Genomic DNA, 24,696 nt, shown 5'->3' with positions numbered 1-24,696 from the left:
GGTTAAGGTGATTCCTCAGAAAAAAAAGTTATCCAACAATTTTTTCTTAGACTTTCTTTAAATTTTCCTTACCAGTGTCTGTTTCTAACAATACAATGAAAACAGATAGGTCACCGTGTTTGATTAAGAGATATGATGAGCCAAACTTACCCCATTTATGCCTGTACTGGCACTAATCACGCGCGTCATTTCATCGGTTCACAGTACATTTTGCTGCAGCTGGAGGCAAAGGTAGGACTGATCCTTTCTTGACCTGAGTCTACGAGCCACGGCGTGGGAAGATACACTTCTTCTACCTTTCAATCTGCGCGTGTGAAAAAATTCCTCGAATAAGCGCTACATTGGAACCGCAGCGCTGATTAAATTTTTTTGTTCCAAATGCGGCGATTACTCAAGGTGCCGCCTACTAAATTTCTGCCTCAAATGCGGAGCTTATTCGAGGGAGACGCTTTTTCGGGGCGGCACTTATTCGACAAATATGGTAGTTTGGAGAAACTGTTCTGTTCATTGTATCATGCGATGAACAACCTTAAATGGGCATGCCTAAGAATGAAGCCAATCGTTTCCGTGGAAGCGTATATCTCGTTCCTATAACTAGCGCCCGCTCTGCTGGATCAGGGTAGCAGAGGTTGTGGAAAAGAAATTACTGAAACAGGAAATAAAGCACCTGTTTTCCAATGTGGGCATAAAACTTTTCTTGCCTTTTGCGAGTGAAAACACCGTCTTGTAAACATATATGCCATAGCGCGAAAAAGACCTTTTAAGAGTCATCGAAATACTTCATATCAACATGGTAACTTCTAATACACAAAACTGGAAAAGAAGAGAAATCCTGTGATAAGGAAAAATGTATCAAAGAATGCATAGAACAATGGGAGGATAGTCAACACCGTGATAGAACCAAGCAAGAGTACAAAGAGTTGCAAAAAGCTATTTTATTTTTCCACCTTCTCCAAACTACATTTTGCATCCATATTATTTATTTTGCTAAATTTACTTTGTGCCAGCACAAACTACCTCGGCCTATAGCATAGACATTTATTTTAATTACAATTTACAGTTAATAGAATTTCGATTAGCTTTCATCGTCAAAGTCTACAATTATTGACTCAATCAAGAAGCTCATTTACAACAATAGTAACAGGTGAAAATTTTCTGTGATCTGTTTTCCTTCTTTCCTCCTCAAGGAAAAAGGAACCAATTGGTCTTATATTCCCAAAGAAGAACTACACGTCTACATAGGTTAACAGGGTCCCTTCGCTAAAGTAAACAATCCGACTAAAGGACACGCGTAATAAAACTTGATATAAATTCATTGTCGTCTCTGTTTGCGTTGGTCCTCTGCACTAATTGGTCAAACTGAATTGGTTGGAATCACTGTTCCTTTCCTATAATGTGATTTGTTCATTTTGTCTAAGTGACTTGGGTAAAAAAAGGGGATACCGTAAACTAAAATTCGTGTCTTTGCTGTAAACATATTTTTATATGTTTTCCTAAATGAATAACCCATCTTTTAATATATCTTGGAACTGCAAAATTCACCCACTCGATATTTCCATCATTTGAATTAGTCTTTCAATAACTCCTTTAAAAATCCTAAATAATTTACATTTCTAATTAGCCTGGAACACCTCAAGGTCACGTAACTCCCGAAAACACTGATGGAAGGGAAAGTACTCGGTACTCCGGAGAGAACGAGACAATACTATGACATAGAGGTTTTCACGTGAATAGGATTGGTTTACAGTGTATCATGTTCTCTGATTGGCTGAACATGCTGCACGAGCTTTTTATTGTTAAGGTTTTTTTGCGTAACAAAAACTACAATAACCCGTACTAAGCTTTTTTGATAGGTGTTCCAGACCAAGATCAGTTAAATTATACATAGCTCTTTACTCTGTGAGCCTACGTTTGTATTGATTCGAAAACCTTGAAAGTTAAGAACTTCTAATGCCTGCTATAATAAAAATATTTGGATTTCTTAGATAATCAAAGCATCTATAACACAAATCAAAAAATAGAGAAAATATGTCATCGGTTTACAAAGACACAACTACTTAGGGTGAGAGTGCAATAGAGTGCTGCTTCATGTAAGGTTTCACTTAAAAATAACGTCAAACACACATTACATGGTTCCTGGTTTAAAAAATTAGATGAAAGTGCTTAATTCAAGTTGTTCGCGCTTCACTGTCTAATAATAACCATTTTTATCCATAGTTTAAGGGAAAAGTTTCAAATAAAAAATGCGGAACTTAATAAAAATGTGTTTACTTTCAATGGAAAAAACCCCCTTCCCTCACTACTAGAGAAAAAAAAACCCGGCTTTTTATCATCATTATCGTTATTTCCATCAATGTATTTGACTAATCTCCAATTTTTAACTTATTTCTTTCTGACGAACATCTCAAAATGTTAACCTTAGTTTAACTCAATACTTTCTTCTACACTCAATCTTTTAAATCTGTTGATAGCTATTCTATCCCAAATTGCATACGAAAAAACTTTCATTTTCCTTTAAATACTGTAGCAAGTAGCAAATACTAACAGCAAGTAAAAGTTACCGTTTTGTACAAAACAGTATTATTCCTAAGTCTTATGTGACGATCTATCCTTAAATATAAGTTGAATTAATAAAAATAAGACATTTAAAAAAAACTAAAATTTCTGCAGCTTATTGTCCTATCACTCCTAGTACTACCTCATACATTGTAGTAAGCGAAAAAAAGAGGTTCAACAAACGTTGGTAGATAAGCAGTATAGGAAACCCCCCCCTCCCTAAAAAAATACCTTGCTAAACTGAAGTAGGTCTTTTATCGAACGGGGCAGGGGAGAGCAACATCTACACCTGGTCAAGCAGGGGTAAAGGAAAAATCTCATTATTCCTTTGATCTCTTCGCTAGAAAACTCTTAATCCTTGGAATTGTAGTTTCAAATTTCGGGATGGTAACATAAATTATTATCATCTCCTCTGGATGAGGGGCAGTTCTATCACGTCAATACTCGATATATCCACATGTTTGCCCTCTTCCCAGACCTAGAAACACACAAATATGGAGTACTCTCAACTTCTTTCATCCATACCAAGTGAAAGGAGTACCTATAGTTCAAAATAATTTCCTCTCACGCGCCTGACCTTGGCACAGGAAAAGGTGGTCGCTTAAAGAGAGTGGTCGCTTAGGAGACGAATAAAACAAAAAAACTTACTATATACGGTATAGCATATCCTATATCGATTTTTTCCTTTTAAATTATCTTAGTGTGGAGTAACGGAAGGATTCTGCACAAGCTGTTTCTTATCAGAAACTTGACACAAAAATTTCTGCCGGCCACGAAAGTGGTCGACCCGGGTAGTTTATGGAATAATAGTAGCTTAAGGAATTTGAACTGCAGAAGCGCTGGAGAGAGTTTCTTGACACACGATTTGACCAGACGGTCACTTACTGACAAGCATGGCCGAGAAGAGTGAGAAGACCGCATTACGCAAAATGTAAAATATAAGGTAAGCAAACAGTAAGTTCATTTCAATTGACAATGCTCACCTGCCCTTCCACTCGCCCATTTTTCAGTTTTTTAGTGCCTGTTCCATGTTTTCTATTTTCCTTCCATTTTCCTTCAAATTCCGTTTCACAAACCGATATTTCCCGCCCTTGGCCATGGCGCTGAAAAAAAAAGACAATTAAAAATTCTTGTACGAAAAACACCATTGATCTGATGAATAAAACAGCAATACGTGAAAGTCGGTTCGTTAGCAAAAGTACTGAAAATAAGCCTAAAAGCGGAGCTCGCATTTTGTTTTTCCCGCACGTCTCAAGGGCACAACGCCTTGCCCCGGCCAGGACTGGAACCCGTGTCGTCCAACTCGGAGCCCAGTGCACTGACCACTGGACTACTGGACAAAGCCGTGGCGTTGGCGTGCCCGCGGTACAGTTGACCACGCATGTTAAAAGTAGCACCTTGTACAGACGCCCGTACGGTCATAAGTCCAATTTTTTTCGGCTTGATGGGTTACTACTACCATTTAGTATAATTATGGGGCTACGCTCTGCGAGCTCCGCTATAAATCAAAAGGACTGCTATCGGTATTAGTGACAGGCAGTTTTGAAACTTATCACACTCAACTGACAAACAACCCCTCCCTTTAATGTGATGACATTCGCCAAGGCTGTCAAAAAAGTAGTTCTTTTCAGAGCTACCCTGTCAAACAGTTGCTTGTTGCTCAAGGGTTCAAACTGTTCACCGAAATGACTCAAATTTGTCAACATCAAGTTACCATATTATCTTTCCATTCGCCTTCGTATACTCCCTCAGGAGTATGTTCGGCACCTTTGCCGTGTTTGTGTCCATTCTTCCACTCCCCTAAGGTAAAAAGGCAAAATCAACAGAAAATGTTAAATTTTACGGAACCTCAAAGATCAACAACATATCCTTAGAGCTTTTTGGGCCTTTTCAAAACTAGGCATCACCGTTAGTTTTGGAAAACTGTAAACTTGCGTTGAGTGATTGTTAAAAATAATTCTCTTTTACAACGGAGTGAAATGGTAATTACACTGAAGTATCTAACAACACACGCAAGAATTTATAAAGCTGACGTTTCTAGCCCTTCGCTTTGACGAAGAGCCAATGCTCGAAAAGTCAGCTCAATAAACTCCTTACGGTGGCCTATCTACATTATCATCTGAGGTCATCTCAGTTGACAAAACCAAACTTGTAATATCCCCCCTCCCTCCCCCCCCCCCCCCCATTGACCACGTACAGGACACCACAAAATGGTTAAGTTACCTTCATAACGATAGCCAGAAGAAGGGTCTGTATACATTCCACGTCCGTTTCGCTGTTAATTCATTGGAAAAGAAAGAATAAAGGGCAAAAATTGGCTTTGATCAACTTCACAACAAATGGAGAAGACTCAAGATTTTAAAACCTGGTTCAATCCTATTTAAAAATTGAGCGCATTTCAATTGAGTGTCATGAGACCAGAAACAAAGTTATTAGAGAAGCCAATTAGAACGGGGGAAAATACCACAGGAAGCCAATGAGAACGCAAAGAAAATACAAGGAAACTATCTGTGGCGCGGGGAAACCAGCAATGATCACGTCACGATTGGTTTTAGTTTTGCATGTGATTGGTTGAGAGGGTGGGCCGAGTTTTGAACACCGATCTCAAAGCGATCTAAAGCAAAAATACCGCAATAGTGGATCATCTCAGAAATAGCCAATCGTATCAAGGACACACAACAAACAGCTAAATTGAACCTCCAACTGAGCAAAACGTATTTTGTCACTGTGGTAAGCTTTCGCAGTAATTAGACTAGCTCTTTCTCTTACTTGAAACAACAAAAAACTCGTAATTATCCACATTTTGTTATTTCTGTTGGCTAAGGAGGAACAAAATTAAGCAAAGTTAGACCTAATTCCCCATACCTTGTCAAACTCCCAGTGACCAGTGTAACTAGCTCCGTTGGAATATTTCAATCTTCCCTCACCATGTCTCATACCTAACATCCATTCTCCTGAAAGAGTCACCAAATTTTCCAACTTTAATCAATGGTAGAACTGAAGAAAGTAACCTAAAAACTAAGATTCTGTTAACAATTCTCTAATATTTTTTAGGGGGGGAACACGTCTCTGAGGATAGCGTGTTTTATGAAATTCAGTTTGATTTCAAATTTAAATATCAATGAAGATATAATGTCGTAGTTTCCTGGTGTTTCTCTTGGAACCATCCGAGGCTGATTTTCCAAAGATAATGTCCATTTTATTATGCTTTTTGACAAATTATATGATATTCAAACCAGTACTCAAACGGTTGATATGTGGTCAGTTTTATGTCAAAATTGCAGGAACGATTCAACAAAAACCTACCTTCATACACACTCTTCTTGTCGCTGTATGTCATTTTACCTTTTCCGTGGTGCTAATTAAAAAAAAAATTAATTAAGGATCAAAGTTGCGACGTGACGTGATAAAACAAAGTCAACGAGACTAACAAAATCAATTGTCAAAGAAGTGATCCGCCTAGTTACCAGCCCATTGTTCCAACAGCCGTCATACACTGATCCGTCCTTGTACGTCATCCTTCCCGTCTTACTGCGCAAGTCATATTCAAACACTCCCTCGTAAACATCACCATTGCTGTACTTCATAACTCCCTGACCAAACCGCTGTAAACATCAACACACAAAATTACTATCATGGGATACCAAACGGTTCAAATAAGACTGGAAACTGTTACCAGTTGTTTTTTTAGTTTACAGTGCAGACGTCTTGTTGGAGAGAGCGAGTAACCAAAACAATCACGCGATTCTTCACCAGGCCGCTTTGTTTGACTCCGGTTAAGAATGGACGGAAAGGGGCGGGGCATCATCCCACCCCTTGCCTTCTTCTTGCCTATCTTGCGATCTCCTCCCCCCCACCCCCCACCCCCCCCCCCCCCACCTACGGGAGTAATTTCTTTCACTCCCAAACCTTCCTCTGCTCTAAAATTCAATGTGGCGGTAAACATTTGACGAGTCATTTTGGTGCCCACTTGCAAAGAACACGTCCGCATTAACCCTTTAACTCCCATGATCTCATAAGTAATTCTCCTTACTGTCTGCCATATAGTTCTTGTGATGTTAGTTTGGAGAATTCGGTATTGGATCGACTAATAATCCTCTAATTAATATTTTTCTTTATTCTCATCAATTGTCTGCTAGATATTGTACTGATACTGTAAGGAGAAATTCTGTCTTGGTCACTCATGGGAGTTAAGGGTTAAAAGAATTCGAAGTTACGAGCCAACAACAAAACGTAATACTGCCAAATCATGATCCCTTCGCTTATGTTACGTAACTCTAAGAACAAGAACAAACAGCAGTGCTTACCGTGTTTTTAAACCAGTTTCCGTCGTAACAGTCACCATTGGCGTACTTCATGTATCCTTTGCCCGTGATATGATCTCCACTCCATCCTCCAACGTAATGAGTTCCATCAGCCCTTCTGTAGTCACCGTTCCCTCCCCGCTAAAATAAATCAAAGCCAAGAGCCGATTTACGTTGCTTACGACCAACACTTGAAAGAGCTAACTCCATAAATGAAAATTTAGACGGTGGGCTGACTCCGCGAACGGGAAAGATGAAGAGAGCCCTGTGTTCTGAATGGCTTCCCGAGCGGGCGAGAAGACAAATTAATCAAAGAGGGGTAGAAAACAACGCAAAATGAAGAAACTGAAGATACTGTGAACGGATCTTGATCGCAAACCTGATCTTCCATCCACTGTCCTTTGTACACAGAGCCATCAACATAATGCATCTCTCCGTGTCCACTGATCCGATCATTAGCAAACTGACCACTACAAAAGACAAACAAGAAAACAGAAGGATTTTTAATGGCAAGTACATGACAAGTCAAATGGCACACAGCTGTTGGAGCATATCAAATGTCAGTGCTTCTGGATGGAAGGATGACATTCCAGATCATCACAGTTACCCTAAAGCATTTTGACATATTTCATTAATAATTTGCTGGTGACTCTTCCCTGATTTAGATGTTGGCTCATCGAGTCAGTAACAGTGTCCTTTATAGGAACCAGGATCAATATCCCCACGCCCCCACGGTGAGAGTCCAATCTGCTTGACAATGAGCCAGGCATACCAGCAGCAGGGCTGCTTTAACCAAGATCATCTCTTCTCTTATGGTTGTTAAAACGTCGGTTGCTATCACAAACCCCAATCCTTTTCAGCCTTACCTTGCCCGGTCTATGACACAACACGATCGTTGGTTCCCTTTAACCCTTTAAATCCCAAGATCTCATTAGTAATTCTCCTTTCTGTCTGCCAAACGATTCTCACTATGTTAGTTAGGAGAATTTGGTATCGGATCAATTAGTAATCCCATAATTCATACTTTTCTTTATTCTCATCAATCGTCTGTACAGATATGGTAAGGAGAAATTCTATCTAGGTCCCTTAACTTATGTTTAGATGATTGCAAGGTTAGTCGTTGTAAAGCAAAACAAAGCAAGGTGAGGCAACGAGACTTTGAAAAATACACACCCTCCCCCTCCCATATTTTATTTTTACCCTTCAATTTTCACAGTTATATGTAATCTAATGATAAAAAAAATTCAAAGTAGGCATTATGTTAGTCTAAGAGCAGCCTCTAAATTCATGTTGCGCCACACACGGCGAAGCCCGTGGGTTTCTTATTAGAGAGCGATGCAGCCGTGCGAGAGGTCACGCAAACTTCACTCAACAGCTCGCATTTCGTGGGTTCTGCCGCACGCGTACCATGGCCTGATGACGGGCTTGTAATTTGACGTCAGTCGCTGACTTTTATTTGAACCTTATCATTTATCGTTTCCACTCACTTGTAAACGTCACCACTGGGAAACTGCATCCACCCTTTACCATGTTTCTGTGGAAAGAATAAATTAAGATGAGGCAATATCGTTTGTTAATAAACAGCCTTCCAAATGACTAAGCATACGTAAAGACTGCAGACACACCAACCGTACATATATGAGATCCTACACCCTACATTAGCTGTGCGTTCATCACCATACAGAGCATGTGGGAAGGTTGGAAAGCACGACAAATGCGTAAGCGTTGCTCGAGGTGTAACTTCTTGATTGCTCTCTTTACTTCCAAAGCCCTTATTATCTCGATGTATTCATGCTGTTGCATAAGCCGATAAAAACAACAACATTGTCACCATTACAGTTTTATTATTGTCTTAGGAGAAAATCCCTCTGCTACGCCTCAGTGCATCTATACAGCGTACACAAAAGGAATATGAAGCACGCATGCGCCGATGAATTTAACAACACAAACTTACTGAATCTCAGTGGATAAGTCATAAACACGCATGCGCAGTTTAATCTAACCCCACCAAGTACTGAATAAGTCATGATGGATAATGTGCCATGACTGACCTATCCTGGAGTGCAGGCGTCTTATTAGAGCGAGCTAACGTTACAAGCTTGATCTAGAGTTAGAGTTTACTGTAAAGGCGAGAAGAAGTTCTTCTTGCCCCAACCCCTCCCCTCCCCTTATTTTTGATCGTCCCTCGCCCCCTAGGTACCAGTTTCTTTCTCTCCCCAGCCTTCAACTGCCTCAATAATCAAAGATGGCAGCTAAAATTTCCACGAAGAACGTACTGAGTACACGCTCGTCAAAATTACGGCTGCTCTTAAGGCTATGACTAAACTAACATTAACACGGGAGACATTTAGACTATACATACTTGACACCCTACCAACCCTACCTTGCTCCGTGTCCATTCCCCTTTGTAAGTCAATCCACTGAAACAACACAATTCTCCATACCCCTCGATTTCATTGTGAAAAAACTTCCCAGAGAACTCATCTCCATTTTTGAAGGTAACGGTACCCTAAAAAGAAAAAAAAACACCCTTCAAAATGTATGGATGTCTATCGTATTTGAAACATAGCGCGCTTATGCGCTTACGCTTCTCTCGTGCTCTTCAAACTTTCCGCGTGTATCCCGAACTTGATGTACACACGCTAAGCACCAACCAATTCTCAATTAACTTGACATACCATTTGCTCAACAACCGCAAGCCTAAAAAAACAACGAATTTTTAAATAACAGTTTTGGAAGGAAAAAGAGAGAAGCTTAATTACAAGCTCAATTAACAGATTAAGTGACGAATGTGTGACAAAGAACAAAATCTGAGTACCCCGAGAGGAATCCAACCCCAAATCCTTGGATGTATTTCTCTGGTTGACAAGTAAGCTCAAATTTACCATCTCTATATTTTTACTTTCAAACATTGTCGCTTCCTACACCCAACCTCTATGTCTGATTTTGCATCAGATTATAAAGTCGAGAGGTCTGAGGTTTAATTTATGTTTCGGAATATCATTTGCTTTTTTTTGGCTGAAAAACTGTTATCATTGCTCATAAATTATAACGATACCACAATAAGATGACAATAAATATGGTTATATTTGAATACATATTACCTGGCCATGCATGTCACCCTCGTACCACTGTCCTCTGTAAATGTCACCATTTGTGTATTCCATTACTCCTTCGCCATCTGTATCAAAGTGCAAAAAAAACCATGTCATGATTGCAATTCACACACTGTTCCAACCCTTTACTGCGTTTCATGTTCAAAGGCAGAATTTTTTCTTTTTTGCCTTTCTATATACTAAAGAGGAACGAAGGATTTGTCTACAAATTGAATTTTCCCTCGCAAAAGAAGCACAAACTACCTTTGACGTATTCTATATAATTCAAAATTTAATTTTAAAAAAATTCATAGTATGTCCTTTAACAATGCATGAGCTTTAAATAATGAAAGGTTTCACCTACTGGTATTTCTTGTGATACAGAAGCCCTCATTTTCCAATACACAATTTGAATTTATAACAGTTAACAACCAGCCCACGCCTTATTACCCATATGACAATTAGATGCTTCCTCCTCAAATGTTCCTTTGATACGTGATCACAATGTGTAAATAAAAAGAAGAAAAAGAAACCTCCAGACAGTAAGTATCTAACAGTCAGGGATAGGTCATAGATCTTCCTTTGCGTAAACATTGTGTACATACGCTGTTTATCATCCAGCCAATCTCCTCTGTACTTGTCTCCACTATTGTATGTCAACTCTCCCCAACCATTGCGATCATCATCCTCCCAGTTACCCTGAAAAAATAATGAGAAATCAGGCTTCACCTTTAAAACTTAATTTTCCAGCACCACACCCTGAGTCTTACAACCTTATTATCCTTAGTTTATAATTTAACTGTCCTGCAATCTTTTTCTCTTAGCGAAAATCATAATTATCGTCAGGTGGAGCTTGCTCGGTTTTCCATGACACGTTTCTTGCATTTTGTCTGTTATTCAGAGCATTTGGGAATTCTTCCATCCTGTATCCTGTAACATCTGTCAGTTCGTCGACATATGTTATCATTGGTTGTCCTGAGGCTTGTTAGCCATGGCAAGCTCTCCAGAGTAGTGGATTTCCTGCTAGTTCATCTTTGCTGCGCCAGTAATGTCCAGCAAACCTTAGTCTTTGTTTGCGCATTGACTTGCTGATAGGGAGGGGGGGGGGGAGGATGTTGCCATATAGTTCCTTGTTGGTTGGGTGATTTTTCCAGGATTTGTTTAGGGCAGTGCGAAGCACTCTTGTGTATGCACCATCTATCTTATATTCCAAAGTTGATGTGAAAGTCCAGGTAAACGAAAATAACCTTGCATACGAAACTCTGCACCCAACAGAACTAAGCCAGTTGGTTGGCTCCTAATTGAATCATTTCAAGACAATAATTGCCACATAAATCATTTGATAACAATTTCAGTTGCCAAGAGAATTGCAAAGATACCTGATATCTGGCTTGATTTGGCCAAGAAAGTGTGCCTTCACCACTCCTCTGAAAGAAAAAGAAAAAATTTGAAATATTTCATTCAATATTCTGCATTGCAGAATATGGTGAGGTTTAAATCTTGTCAATGACCATTTTGAACTGTTTCTGTTTGGGTGTCAACAACAATGGAAGTTTCTGTGTAGGATTTTGTAGAAATCTGGTGTTCATGCATATTAACTTGCTAAGTATCAAACCCATTTAGTAGCGAATAAAGGGGGTGAGTTTCAACTTTAAGTAAATATACTACTTGTACTGATTCCATGATTGTCAAAATAGCTGCATTGCAATTTCTTAAACCCAGTGACTTGTCAAAACTAAAGCAATAATTCCTCTCTGGCTCAGTAAATGGGTAATTGTGAAGAAGAGCTCCCCAAAAAACCTGTCGGCCGACTGTCAGTCAACTGTCGGCCGACAGGTTACCGACAGTCTACCGACAGCTAACCAAAGGTTACCGACTGATTAAGAAAAAAGAAAAATTTTGTTAAAAACGAACAGTTAACGTGACATAACAATCCGTACTGGTGATGTATGACTCGACAGACTTCACCTACTTACAGATCGACGGCAAAGTTGAAAGTATGTAAAGAAACGTTTCTTCCAAAATGTTGTTATAATTAATAACTCGAATATTCTATAATTTGACCACAGTCACTCAACCTTTGGCTCACAGTTATTGAAAACAAAGAGGAACTTGAAACTACCACAAGAAAAAGATTACTACTAAGATATTTGATCTTTTCTTTCACTTACTTTTCCTGAAACAAAATTACCACAAAAGTGTCGTCCATCCTTGTAGGTGAAAGTACCTTTGCGTGTCTCTGAATATCAAACAGAATTAGCAACTTTTCACCATTCAAAGACTAAAGGTACATGTGGCCAATTTTTTTAAATCCCAATACAGAAATGGCAATTAATAATGGAATAGGACTGAGTGAAGTCAACTCAGGCCTGTGGTCAAAAAGCAAACATTAAAATTGTTTTTAGAAAATGCATGTTAAGATATGCATTTGGCATATGTAGTGAGTCCTGCCCCACACTTCAAAGTGCTAAGCTACCTTTACAAGATTCATAATTAAAGCAGTAAAACCATTGTTGGAGTACACCCTGCAATAACAGGGAGTCGGTATTGAGGGGACTTTTACTTAAAATACAAATGTTTCTTTCTTTGCATCCATTTTTACTGTAAAGGAGACAATGGCTCTTAGATGGAGTCCTCTAGTGGACACTTTAAGTCTTAGAAAAACTGAACAGTTTTAACACTATAATCAACATGATCAGTTCACCTGGTTACATGCAAAGTTTATACAACATGATAAAACACACCCTGAATAAACAATATCCAATGGGCCTTGTTTGGAGTCATGAAAGAAGCCAACAATAGAACTGGTTGATGCTCAAACAACTGAAACATTAATCTTGTTATCATTACACAATAACATTTGCTTTGATCCGTATTTCATTTTTCCAGCACCCTACATAAAGTGGACTATTTCAAGGGTCTAATTAACAACCATTTCTCTGTACAAACATACCAATCTCATCTTTGTCTGTTGCTTCTGTTCCATGTAACGCCATGGCAATTCTTGTCCTGAGCTTCTGTAGCCAATCTTTTTTCTCTGTTTTAGTTCCAGCTTCTACAAAGTAAGACTGCTCTGGCGTGTAAACTTCAAGAGAGTCTTCCTTTCCTGAGAAAATGACAGAATTCTCTCGAGTTTTCATTGTTCAAATTCATCAATCACTTACTTCTTAAGACAGTTCATGAGATGCATTTAAGAGGATTTAAGGGCATTTTCCTCATGATGCTACACCTTCTCTGGATTGCAACTTGATATCTTTCCTCTTTTCCAAAATTCTCTTTGACATGAATCACAACTTCAAAAATTAAAGCGAAGACTATATATACATGATCAACTTGCACAGCTTTCAGTCAGAGCTTATTCAGCAGTGGTATTTCCAATGAGTACAAGCTCTTTGATCACCATTTTCCAGTTGAAACTGGAATTTGTTGCATCAATGTTTTCACAAGGGAGGAAAGGTGGAGAACCTGGAAAACCAATGGTGTAAAGTACAGAACCAATACACACTCAACCCACACATGCTGCCAGGTGTAAGGAATTGAACCCAGGCCATGGTAAAGACAAATGGGTCCTTTCAGCCATCCCTGCTCTCTGCGATGTTAGAGTTAAATTTCCAAGAAACGTCTACTAGTCAGGGCTAAACCACTGGCCAGGAGTGAAGCCTTCCAATTATCAAGCTCAATGTGACAACAACAATTAATAAAATATGTCATATTAAATTAATATAGCCAGATATGTAGGCCTGAGGTAAATTCGAGCCTTCCAAAGGGTCTTCAGTTGGTAAAAAGTTAGTATTAGTATTTTTATTACCTGATTGTGGATTGTTGCCTTCAAGATCCATGCACCACAGAGTGGCCAGCTCAAGAGTTTGCTCCACTTCACTAGTCTTGCTGACACCCTTCACAGCAAACACCAACATGTCACCAAATAACAAGCACTGGACAGAAAATAAAAAGGTTAAAAAGGAGGAATTGATCATGATATAATCATATGTATATATATGTATGTATGTATGTATATATATATATATATATATATATATACACACACACACATATATGTATATATACATATATTATATATAAAAGGTTGTTTAAGTCTAGTCCATTGAGAAACATGAATTTATCATGAGTATTCTATTTGTTACTATTTTCTAGTTAAGATGCATAGCAGTTCATCAGAGGTCATATTGCCCAGTGGTTAGTCAGATTTCCCCCACAATTTGTTGCTCCCAGTAGTTGTCCCTGTAAGAATCACTCTGAAGATAACCAAGAAATTCTGTCTCAGTCACTCAAGAGAGTTAAGGTTTATTATTTTAATAGTTAAATTTCACATATTAGATCACTATTTGTATATTGTCATCCATAGTAAAATTAGAACTATATCAGTAGTATTATATAACTGTAAATATGTAATTCAGTCCTCAGGCTGCCTGTATCTATCAACTAACTATCAACTATCTACTATCCACCCAAAGCCTTTGAGTTTTGACAAAGAGCTGAAGAATGAAAAGTCAGCATCAGAGGGCAATTTGGGGATAAGTACCTTGCGAGTCTTCTTGCCTGATAGGACCACATCAACCTCTTTGATTAGAGCTTGACCTTCAAATGCCTGTTGATATGTAAAATGATATAGTATTAACAGAAGAATGCATCTATACAATAGATGCTTATTAAGTGACATATGCAGTATAAGAAACTATTATTAATTGCACCATCAAAAATATCATCAGTTATCAATAATGATTGGTATAATTGCAGCAGTGATTATAAAGATGCATGCCCTCTGATTGGTTGAGGTTTGCATCATATCCCACTGCATTCACCTTCCATGAGGTGATTATAACAGGGGCACTACATTTCAAAATAGCTAGCTCAGTGTTACAGAAGAAAAGAAAAATGTGATAGAAACAGTACAATTCTGAAGAACACAAAACATGCTACTAAGTTTGGGGTAACACTTTTCAAAAGAAAAAAATGAAGTTTTTGCTGATTGAATTAATTAAACCCATTACATTCTAGAGGAAACTGGCTGCTTATCTAGATGCTAGTAATCAAAACCAATTGGATCAAGATGGTATCAACAACTGATGAATTTACAACAGAATTCAAAGGTACCTGAGCAAATATACTAAAACAATTTTTCACCTCAGGCTCAGTGAATATTGTTGAATAATCCTCTCTTCTGTATCTCTGGGATATTCAATAAAATTCCCTCTGGCTTTACCAAATAGTTGTTAATCATTAAATGGTTTAATCTCTTGATATATGCACCTCTAAGATATGCAAACATTGACTTAGCAGAGCTAACAACATCAATTATAGCTTTGAATCTCACCTCCAAACCTATAAGTCTTGATCTCAACTCTACCATTGCTTTCTGGCCAATGGATGTTTGTAACTGATTGTTGATGAATGCTGCTGTGTTTCTCTTTAGTAAAAGAATAATACATAAAATAGCTGTTAGTAATAGGAGCTGCCATAACAAATTTTAAACCTAAGTATATCAAACGAATACACTTGTTACCATTGTACTCAAAGCCTTGTTCAATTTATTTCGGTCTGGGTGATTCTCTGGCGTCCTTTTGTAAAGATCCTTGAAAGAAAAATAACAAAATTTTGCTGCATCAACTTGCATAACCCTTTCACTTGCATGATCTCAATAGTAATTCTCCTTACTGTCTGCGTACAATTCTTATCATGTTAGTTAAGAGAACTTGATATTGGATCAACTAATGATTCCCTGATTGATATTTTTCTTTATTCTCATTACTTGCCTGCTTTATATTGCATTGATACTGTAAGGAGAAATTTTGTCTTGAACACTCATGGGCAGTAAAGGCTCAGATAATATGGATTTGGTATGTAAAGCAATACATTAGGAATCACTGACAATGTGCTAACCTCCAGAAGAAGAAGATATCTTGGAATTCTTTGTACCACTGTAATCAGATATGCAGGAAGATTCAGCCCTGGCTGACAAACTGGATGTTCGTAGCATGACTGAAGGAAATTATTAACACAGTTAATCTATGTTGCCTCTAAATCAAAAAACCATACCGTAGTCAAAGGTACACATGCATATAGACATATTTATTAAATAGAAAATGCTGAAAATAAGACACAGGTATTTTGAAGTATAGTACTTACATTTAAAAAAGCTTCAAATTCCTTCTTTTTTATCTTTTGCTTGTAAAGAGTCTCTGCAGAATCGTAGTTAGTACAATAATCCGCATATTTCTTCTTCATTCGTTCAATAACCTTGAATAAGGAAAATAACAATCAGCTACTATTAATAACTGAAGAGTACTGTCAATAATTGGACTAAGAAGAGGACAAACAAGTAATGGGATCAGTTTGAAGTTATCTCAATTTCTCCTTAATTAAATAAAGAGGTCCACTTAGTTTCACTTCTCGTATGGCTTACAGTCAGTCTAACCCACAGTCTGATTGTTTATCACAAGGAATCTGGTTTAGTCCTCATATGTTATTTAAAACCTTAGTTGGCTTTCAGAGGAAATGTAAAGAAAAACATCCTCATCAGGCCTCAGTTCAAGAATAGTCTTGTAGAATTCTGAACCCTAAATGTTTATTTAACAGAAGCTTGTTATATGCACTTAATATGTTGAAGAGTGTATCATTTTAGCCACTCACCTCATCTGTGAAAATGTCCCCTACACACTGCTCTTTGTCATGCCAGTGGTTGATTAGATAAAGAAGATTAAACAAGACATCTTTGTGATTTGGAAGATACTAATAAATGAAAATACAGAAAAACATTTTACTCCAGTATGGAAGACATTCATCATTGTATTCTAGGTCAAACAATCCGAAAGACCATAGCATGGTGACATCTTGATCAACAGTTAATCAACAGCCTTATGTCTTGCTAGCTACATAAACATGACCGAAAGATTAAATTACTGTAGACAGCAGTGTATGAGATACACCATTTCCCAAAAATTTTCATAGAAAATCAATTGTGTCACTCATCTGTGTGAACATCTAGAAAAACATGCCACAAATTTGCATAATTGACACCATTTATTGAAAATTTTAAGTCTGCATAACAAAACTAAACCAAGGATAATTTGATCATGGCTTTTGCAAGTTTGGTGGCTCCTAAAGTGACATTTTGTTCATAAGCATTTTAAGCTTAATATATCCTTGCGTTGGCTGGGTTATGAACATCCTTGTTAGGATACCTTTATATGCTACATTGAGAAGCTAAACTTGACTTTGACAAGGAACCTAGCCATGTACTGTGATAAAAATTAATATTTCAAAAGCTACTTAAGTCCCCTCCTTCCCTTCTCCTAATCAAATGCTGGCTTCTAAGCTACAAATGAGCAACAAAACAAACCAAGATTTCCTGTTTCTCTGTGGAACTCTATTGAAAATCAGAAAGGAATGGAAAGAAAAAATACTGGTTGAACCAATACCAGAGTAAGATCAAAACATAAGTCTGAGCTGGCAAAGATGATTTCCATACTATTACAGATGATATTATAGGTAAGGGTTCACAGTATTCTGTTTTCAACATTAGCAACTGTATGCAAAATAAACAACTTTTTCAACACTTCAAGTGATTTCTTCAATTTCTTTTCAAAAAAGTGTTTCAAAAACATGATTTGCCAAACTATGAGGTGCAGCTTATCTGCAAGTGTGGCTTATACCCTGGTGATCATAGTATGTAAGTCATAAACATGAAACAATGAATAAAATTTATTAGAAAACATGGTTTAATAACAAGTCTCTGTCATGAAAGTAAACATTAAGAAAGTCATGAAATTTTCAAATTATCTTTGACTCACTCTTTATATTACTAAACATTGTTTTGATCTCCTCTTGTCCAACAATTGTTTTCTTCGCAGGGCTTCATGAATAACTACATAAAAGAGATAAAATGTTGATTAGGAAAGAAAAAAAACTTTTCCAATGTGCACATGTGTAAGAACAATGTAGGTTCTGTCCTTTACCTCAATGTGAGGGTTCTTGGGTGTGAACATGGCAAATAAAAAATCAGCTTTTGAGATTCAGCCAGGTTATGGCTCGCACTTTTAAGAAAAGGTTCCATAGTAACTACTGTAGCAATCTCTTTACGGCAAATAGGATAACAGACCATTGGTTTTATCAACCAAATGTAACTTGGGGCACCTTAAGCTGATGTTTAAATGTTACCTACGACGACAGAGAGAAGGGCTAACACTCAAAACATTAGCTTTAGAAACTTTTTGGGGGCAGCTAATTCATCATTTGCCACTCAGTTGCTACAATCAAATTATCTTTTTATACCCCATCTGACACAGCACCACTGACAGTAAGTACAGTAGTAACTACTGTAGCAATCTCTTTACGGCAAATAGGATAACAGACCATTGGTTTTATCAACCAATGTAACTTGGGCAACCGTAAGCTGATGTTTCAAAGGTTACCTTGCGACAGAGAGAAGGGCTAACACTCAAACATTAGCTTTAGAAACTTTTTGGGGCAGCTAATTCCCACTTGCAACTCAGTTGATACAATCAAATATCTTTTTATAACCCCATCTGACACAGCACCACTGACAGTTTCTTTAGTTACATGTACTTCCCCCCTTTATCTTGGATACAAGACCCTTGCTAACTCTCGGTTGTGTCATGATGTGTTATTAGTAGCCTTTTGGTTACATAGCATAACACTTTACCACATGTATCTCATTATACCTCACCTGGACGATAGTTTCCAGTCCTCTGATGTAACTCCTCTCTGTGGTATATAACTCCAAGGCTATCTGTGCCCGTTCGATTGATTGGAAAGCCTGGAAAGGTGCCCGGCATGTTATCTGTGATAAGGGTTATAGGGTCTTGGTGCTTTAAGAAAAATCAAAAATATATTGGCAGTCAAATATTACCAGTTTCTTCAAAATCTGTAATTTTCTGCCTGTTCATTGCTTTTAATGAATTTATTAGCAGTGCCTTAGCTGATATGGACCAGCTACTGCAGAGTCAGACCAAACCACAAATTAAAACTAACAGCATTGTACCATTAACTCTTCAAGAAAAGTGCATGAAAGGGTTGTTAAATCCTTCAAAACCCTTAAAAGATCATTAACACTTTAAGTAGCTACATTACATACCATTGGTTCAGTTGAGGAACTGGATGTAAAAAGGCGAGATGCAACATCAAAAACATTGTTTGGAAGTGTCATTGACCTTTCTGATCGCCCACGTTTGGACGCTTACCAACCTCTCTTTGAGGATGTCTAACAGCTGTAAAAAGGGAAACACAAAAAATTCCAAGTTGTAAAGGACAAGTCCTGACAAAACTTTAAGTAAAAATCATTCTATGGTACTTCACTGACCACAATCCAAATTTACTGTGCTAAGATAACCACACAAATAACTTACCAAAAATATTTATAAATGCAAATTGCTTTTAATACATGATTGACAGCTATTTCTTCGATAGTTTATCTTAAGATAACTCAGACATCTTAGAAAGATTTAAGGCCTTTAAAATTTCTTCTCAGCAGCCTACTGTCAAACAGAGACACTAAACTAGAAGGAAAAATTGATTTGATACTTCCTTATTGATGTCACAACAAACTACATCATACAGGGTATTATCAACCCAGTTGATAAGATGAAATGGCCCCCATAAAGAGTTTCAAAGCATACATATCGCAGATATCATACAGTTTGTCTTACACACAGCTCGTTAACTCTTCAGGCTGCTCATGTATCTAGTTAGATCTCACTAGGTGAAAAATCAGATCTTAAAATCAAGTTTACCTGCAGTATTAAAAGACAAAGAATATCTTAGATTCTTGCTTTGGGCAGCTATACTCTTGGAGGAGGTGAAGGTTGACCTCATCCATGCTGCTGTCCATCAGGGGACATTCCATCTGCCTCAGATTCAGATGCCAATACAGATGACCCATCTCTCTTAAATGAGCCACTGTTTTGAATTTTCTTCAATTCTACATGAACATCATCTTCTGGACTAAGTAATCCTGACTCTGTTTCAAAGGAATACCCTTTGGGATTTCTCAACGTCTTGGGCGTCTTTTAGCCAATACAGGAGAAGGAGTATCTATACCTTCTTCACTTTCATTTACTTCCTTGTCATTTCTTCCATCCACACAATCGTCCATGGTGATTCATTTGTTACTACACATTTATTTTGCAATGGGTAGTTTGTTCTGTGGACACCGTGCCATCAACAGCAATGACCATGTTTTGAATCCTCTCCATTTTGTCCAGAATCATCTTTGCTTGTTTCATTTGTAAATTCATTGCTTGACTCAACATTATTCTCACTCATCATTTCTAATTTTTCAATATTTTTGTAAACATTACGAAATTCTTTATCAAGATCTAATGTCTCAGAGATTGTTTCTCCAAGCTTTTTTCTAGCCTCATCTGAATGGGACTGTTCAGCATTTCTATCAGGGGACATGACCTCATTTCCATTTCCTGTACTCACTGGTGTTTGTCCAGTATCAGCAACCTTCAAGACTCCATTATTACTTATCAAAGGAAATGACCCAGTCCTTTCAATGGTTGACTCTCTAAATCATCAACAATTTTGGTGTCACATGATTCTTCCATTAGGTTAGTTATAGTAGAATTTGAATTCATGGCATCTGTTAGAAAAACATTTTCATCACTTGATCTGAAGTCCTAGTGCTAACCATATCATCCTTGGTGGATACTGCTGATGTTCCTTTGTCATTGCATGCTGCATCTTCAGCCTTTGAGGACTGTTTTGAGCTATTTCCAACACAATTGAATCATTGTAGTGATATCCACTATAACTGGACACTCAGAAGGAGGAAAATGAGAAAGCATTTGTCTTCCAGCATCATCTTCCTCACTATCAATCATAATGTTTAATGGAGATGCTTTATTTTCTCCTGTTGAATCCTCCACTGTTTTGAAGGTGTTGTTCAATGAGTCCCCTTTGTTACTGTCATCCTCAGAATCTGTTGTAACATTCACAATCTGAGTAAAATTTGGGAAAGTGACAAGATTTCTTCTACTTGGAATACTTCATCATTGTAGTTTATTGTTCAGCACTCTGTTCCTGTTTGAAAGTAATAAAGACTGATTCAAACAGAAGATGCTACTATTTTACAAAAATAACTATGGTGTTCAGACATTGAAATATGCTTGAGCTATATAAATTTAAACACTACCCTCCACAATTTACTCTTAAGATAAGGGGGTGGAGATGCACACATAGAGAGGCCAGAGGAAGGGACATAAAACTAAAACATGAAAAGGGTTGAAACTAGATAAGAAACGTAAAACTTTTGTTGTTTCAAAAACATTAACCTGCAACGTCTCTAAATAGAGAGCAGGAGTATCATGGAAGTCAAGGGCAGGTGAGTGGGCACAGGAAGTGGGAGGTTCTCTCTCATGTTTCCTTCTTCGAAGTGGATTTCATAGCTGAATAAGGCCAGATTTACCACATATCAAAAACAAGCACAATCCCATTTAATCCTGATTTGCGTGCAAAATAATATCAAACAGCTATAGCAGTATTGGAATCATTAACTCAATCATTTACATTATGAGGAAGACTGAAAATGAATTATTTTAATTATAATTAACCTAATTACTGCTTGAAGAAATCAAATTAAAGTGAACAATATCCCACCTCCTGAATACCACGGGCTTCTTCTGCATAGCCGACATCATATTCACCCTCAGAGCTTGTGTAGGAACTTGAGGACCACTCCTGATCGCTATCGCTGACAGAGCGTTCTGTTCCTCTACTGCACCGACCTCTGTCTCCACCTGCAGATCACTTTCAGGGGAATCAGTTGGGACAAGGTCAGAAAACATTGGCATCATCCTTTACCGCAAATAAAGTTTTGGTTTCAATGGTTGCAGAGACGGCTCCTTAACATTAGAGATATCTCCAAATATCCATCTACAACTTGAAATATTGATCTCTGATTAGTCTGGTCAGACTTCTGGAATTCACAAATTTCCTCGTGGTCTGCGGTCAAAGCAGTTGCTTCGTTGCTGTTTTCACCGTTTAATAAAGCAGGGCCATCAATATTTTCTGACGTTGTTGACGGTTCCTACCACAATTCCGCAGGCTTCAGGCAATGTCAAAGACAAATCTTGGTTAGTTCCGCCTCTTCACCGGCTGAGAAAAAAGATTCTTCATCTTGAGGACTTGCGCATTCTTCTCGTGAATTTTCGAAGCCAAGAGGAAGTTTCTTAATCGTCTTCAGTCTCGTTCCTTAGGTTGGAATCTTTTTCAATCGCTGCATTTGTTTAACTGAAGCTCCAGCACTGCCTTTCGGTATTTATTTTTCGCACTGACAGCTATTATTATGGGCGAAAAAAAACAGCGCCATTTGCGAAGGAATTCACAACACAAGTCTGCTCCATTGGAACCTTCATCGGCTCGAGAGCAATTTCACCCACTAATACAACAAAGCTGTCTTTTAAAACTCGCATTTTTGGTTTTGCAAGTGATTTAGTATCTGTCACTTCTCTCTCTGATAAATTTTCTTCATTGAAAAAAGGCTCCTCTGTTTTCTTTTGACAAATTCTCGATTCAGGGGCGATTTCCTCAAAGAATCCGTATAGGCTTGGGTGCTTGTAGCCCGCCATTAGTGATCCGTTGGCAACGGGGGCTTGGTTGCTAGGCATGGAAAGAGATGTGTTATCAGCCTGTCTTATTGCGTTTTCGGCAGCTTTCTTTGGAGCGATGCAAAGGGGGGAAAGAAATTAATCTTCACCTCCTCTTAGTCCATCAATCATTTTTTCTTTTGTCGCCTGTGAGTTGTAATTAAATTTTTGCTCCCGATCTCATGTAATTATTTCCTCAAATCGCTGGGAAAATGTCAACCTCAACAACTTGAAAAACACCCGCAAAAAGAAGTAAACCGATTGAACTCATCATTGTGTTCATTGTCTCATGCTATTGTTAGGTCTATTGCAAAATGCACAGACACTTTCTAACCACAATATTTAGATCAACGCCCTAAATTATAGTCTTGTTAAATCAAAGACAAAATATCTATTGTGTCCTAGTCTGGGCGCACGGCAAACTTCGGGCAAGGGACTTCTTCGGCCTCTCGATGATGCATTGTCAATGTAGAGTCACGTGCAGTCATCGAGCGGAAGTTACCTAGGGTGGAACGGAAGTGAGTATGGCAAAAACACATGATTAGGGGCTGGGTAAAATCAAGGGTACATTAGAGCTGGGAGAGAATAGTGCGAATGTTCGCGCTTGTTAGCAAGGGCGGCCTTGATAGAGTTTGTGCATACGACGGGGTGGCTGTCCGTTGTCTACAATCTTCATGACTTTCGTTGCAATTTGAAAAGTGTAGGGGACGTTTGCTTTGCACGGAGTAGCAGCAATAAACCGGTGTCACCTCAGTTTCACGCCTCAAGTTTCACCTCAGTAACAATAGCGTCGCATTTTTCTTTTGCATCCATTTTTTGTTCAGTGATCAAAAGCGGGCGAAGTATGTGGCGCTGGCAATAGCAAATAAGTTTGTCGATTTCCATCCATAGCACAACGACTGGAGAATTAGTAGCTTTCTGCTTAAAAGAAATTGAGCTTTTTGCTCATCATTGTTAAAAGAAATGTGACGATTGTTCGGCGTTCGTAGTAGAAACAGTAATCACATTCCGGCTAGGAGGAGGGAGTAGAACATTGCGTAGTCAGCAAAAAACAAAACCCCCTATATATAGTATTTACATATTTCGTTCGTTCCATTCTGCTATTCATATCCGGAGAAGAAACGCAAACCTCTCATAAATCCTAATCCTGCTTCTCGAGATAAAATTTTGAAGGAAATTGCAGCGGCTGCGAAATTACTTTAATATGGCTCTTCGTAATCAAATACACCTTTTCTGGGCAAGTTTTCCTTATTTACCGGTACGGACCCTTTACTTGGGCTCCAGAACGATAACAAGAGTGCAGCTAGGTAAGGTTCACATTCAGGCATGATCTTTTCAAAGCAGGCCTTTTCTTTTTTCACCTTCAGTAATCGGGTAGAAGGCATGCAATGTTTTGTTTAAAGGCTTTGTTTATAATATAGAATAGATTTCTCGCTTAATCCTCCACAAACTTACACACAGTAATACTTCAGGTTGCGACTTATTTTTAGCGACGCATCCTTAGTTTAGCTAATTGGGGCACAAGCAACCAAATCGCCATTGGAAAAAAGCTCGGGCGTCTCATAATAGAATAAATTCAATCATGGTGTGGCTGAGTGTACTCTCCAAAGTCAGTGGTTGTGCTGCAAGTTCTTTTCAACTCTATGACGGCCGAAAGTTTTGTGTCTAAGAAGCTGGGGGGGGGGGGGGGGGGGGGAAAATTTTGTAACTAAGTGATGTTGTTAGCGTGGAGCTACCACTTTAACAGGAAACAACTCCACGGATACATAAGAATCATGTTTCAGGGGCAAGAAAAAAAAAACTAATAGAATATAAATACTGTCTAACAAAGGGCAAGAGAGCAAACAATTGCAACCTCTACTGATGTATGAGGGCTACTTTGCTAGTTTTGTCTGGGGAATATGCTCAACATTATTACATAAAATGATCATATAATGAAATATAAAAAGTGTACAAAAAATAATGGCCAAATTATGTAAAATGATGGCATATGAAAACTGAAACAAAAAGGAAAACGGTTTATTAATCATTACCTAAAATATTTCTGTAGACATCAGAGTTGCAGAAGTATTAATTGGTTTTGATCTATCCATGAATGGAAGGAAAAATTTA

General features: G+C 38.1%; 1 protein-coding gene and 1 pseudogene across 1 annotated transcript; both read right to left on the bottom strand.

Annotated features, from left to right (window-relative positions):
* Positions 1–929: 929 nt before the first annotated feature.
* LOC131798429 (alsin) lies at positions 930–16,947 on the bottom strand. Its single transcript, XM_066165018.1, has 23 exons — positions 16,607–16,947; positions 16,103–16,213; positions 15,857–15,955; positions 15,480–15,548; positions 15,291–15,383; positions 14,499–14,564; positions 13,764–13,890; positions 12,909–13,061; positions 12,127–12,194; positions 11,335–11,382; positions 10,561–10,654; positions 9,965–10,041; positions 9,244–9,369; positions 8,348–8,394; positions 7,240–7,330; positions 6,864–7,001; positions 6,024–6,161; positions 5,863–5,914; positions 5,422–5,510; positions 4,780–4,831; positions 4,271–4,356; positions 3,540–3,659; positions 930–3,034 (listed from the first exon to the last, which is right to left on the bottom strand). Exons 2-23 carry the CDS (start codon positions 16,199–16,201, stop codon positions 2,960–2,962), a joined length of 2,007 nt encoding a protein of 668 aa, XP_066021115.1. The 5' UTR covers positions 16,202–16,213; positions 16,607–16,947; the 3' UTR covers positions 930–2,959.
* Positions 16,948–17,146: 199 nt separating this feature from the next.
* LOC136279403 (uncharacterized) lies at positions 17,147–22,566 on the bottom strand (annotated as a pseudogene).
* Between the last annotated feature and the right edge of the window lie 2,130 nt (positions 22,567–24,696).

This window comes from Pocillopora verrucosa, chromosome 1 (assembly GCF_036669915.1).
Source record: "Pocillopora verrucosa isolate sample1 chromosome 1, ASM3666991v2, whole genome shotgun sequence".
In the NCBI taxonomy this organism is placed as follows: Eukaryota; Metazoa; Cnidaria; class Anthozoa; order Scleractinia; family Pocilloporidae; genus Pocillopora; species Pocillopora verrucosa.
This window is presented reverse-complemented; position numbering and strand designations above follow the sequence as displayed.

Coding starts and splice junctions, on each gene's coding strand:
- LOC131798429 (XM_066165018.1), bottom strand. CDS start 16,201: ATGAAGAAGAAATATGCGGATTATTGTACTAACTACGATTCTGCAGAG. Junction 13,891..14,498: donor CAGGCAAGAAGACTCGCAAG/GTACTTATCCCC, acceptor TTTTCTGTCCAG/TGCTTGTTATTTGGTGACAT. Junction 7,002..7,239: donor GACAGTGGATGGAAGATCAG/GTTTGCGATCAA, acceptor GATTTATTTTAG/CGGGGAGGGAACGGTGACTA.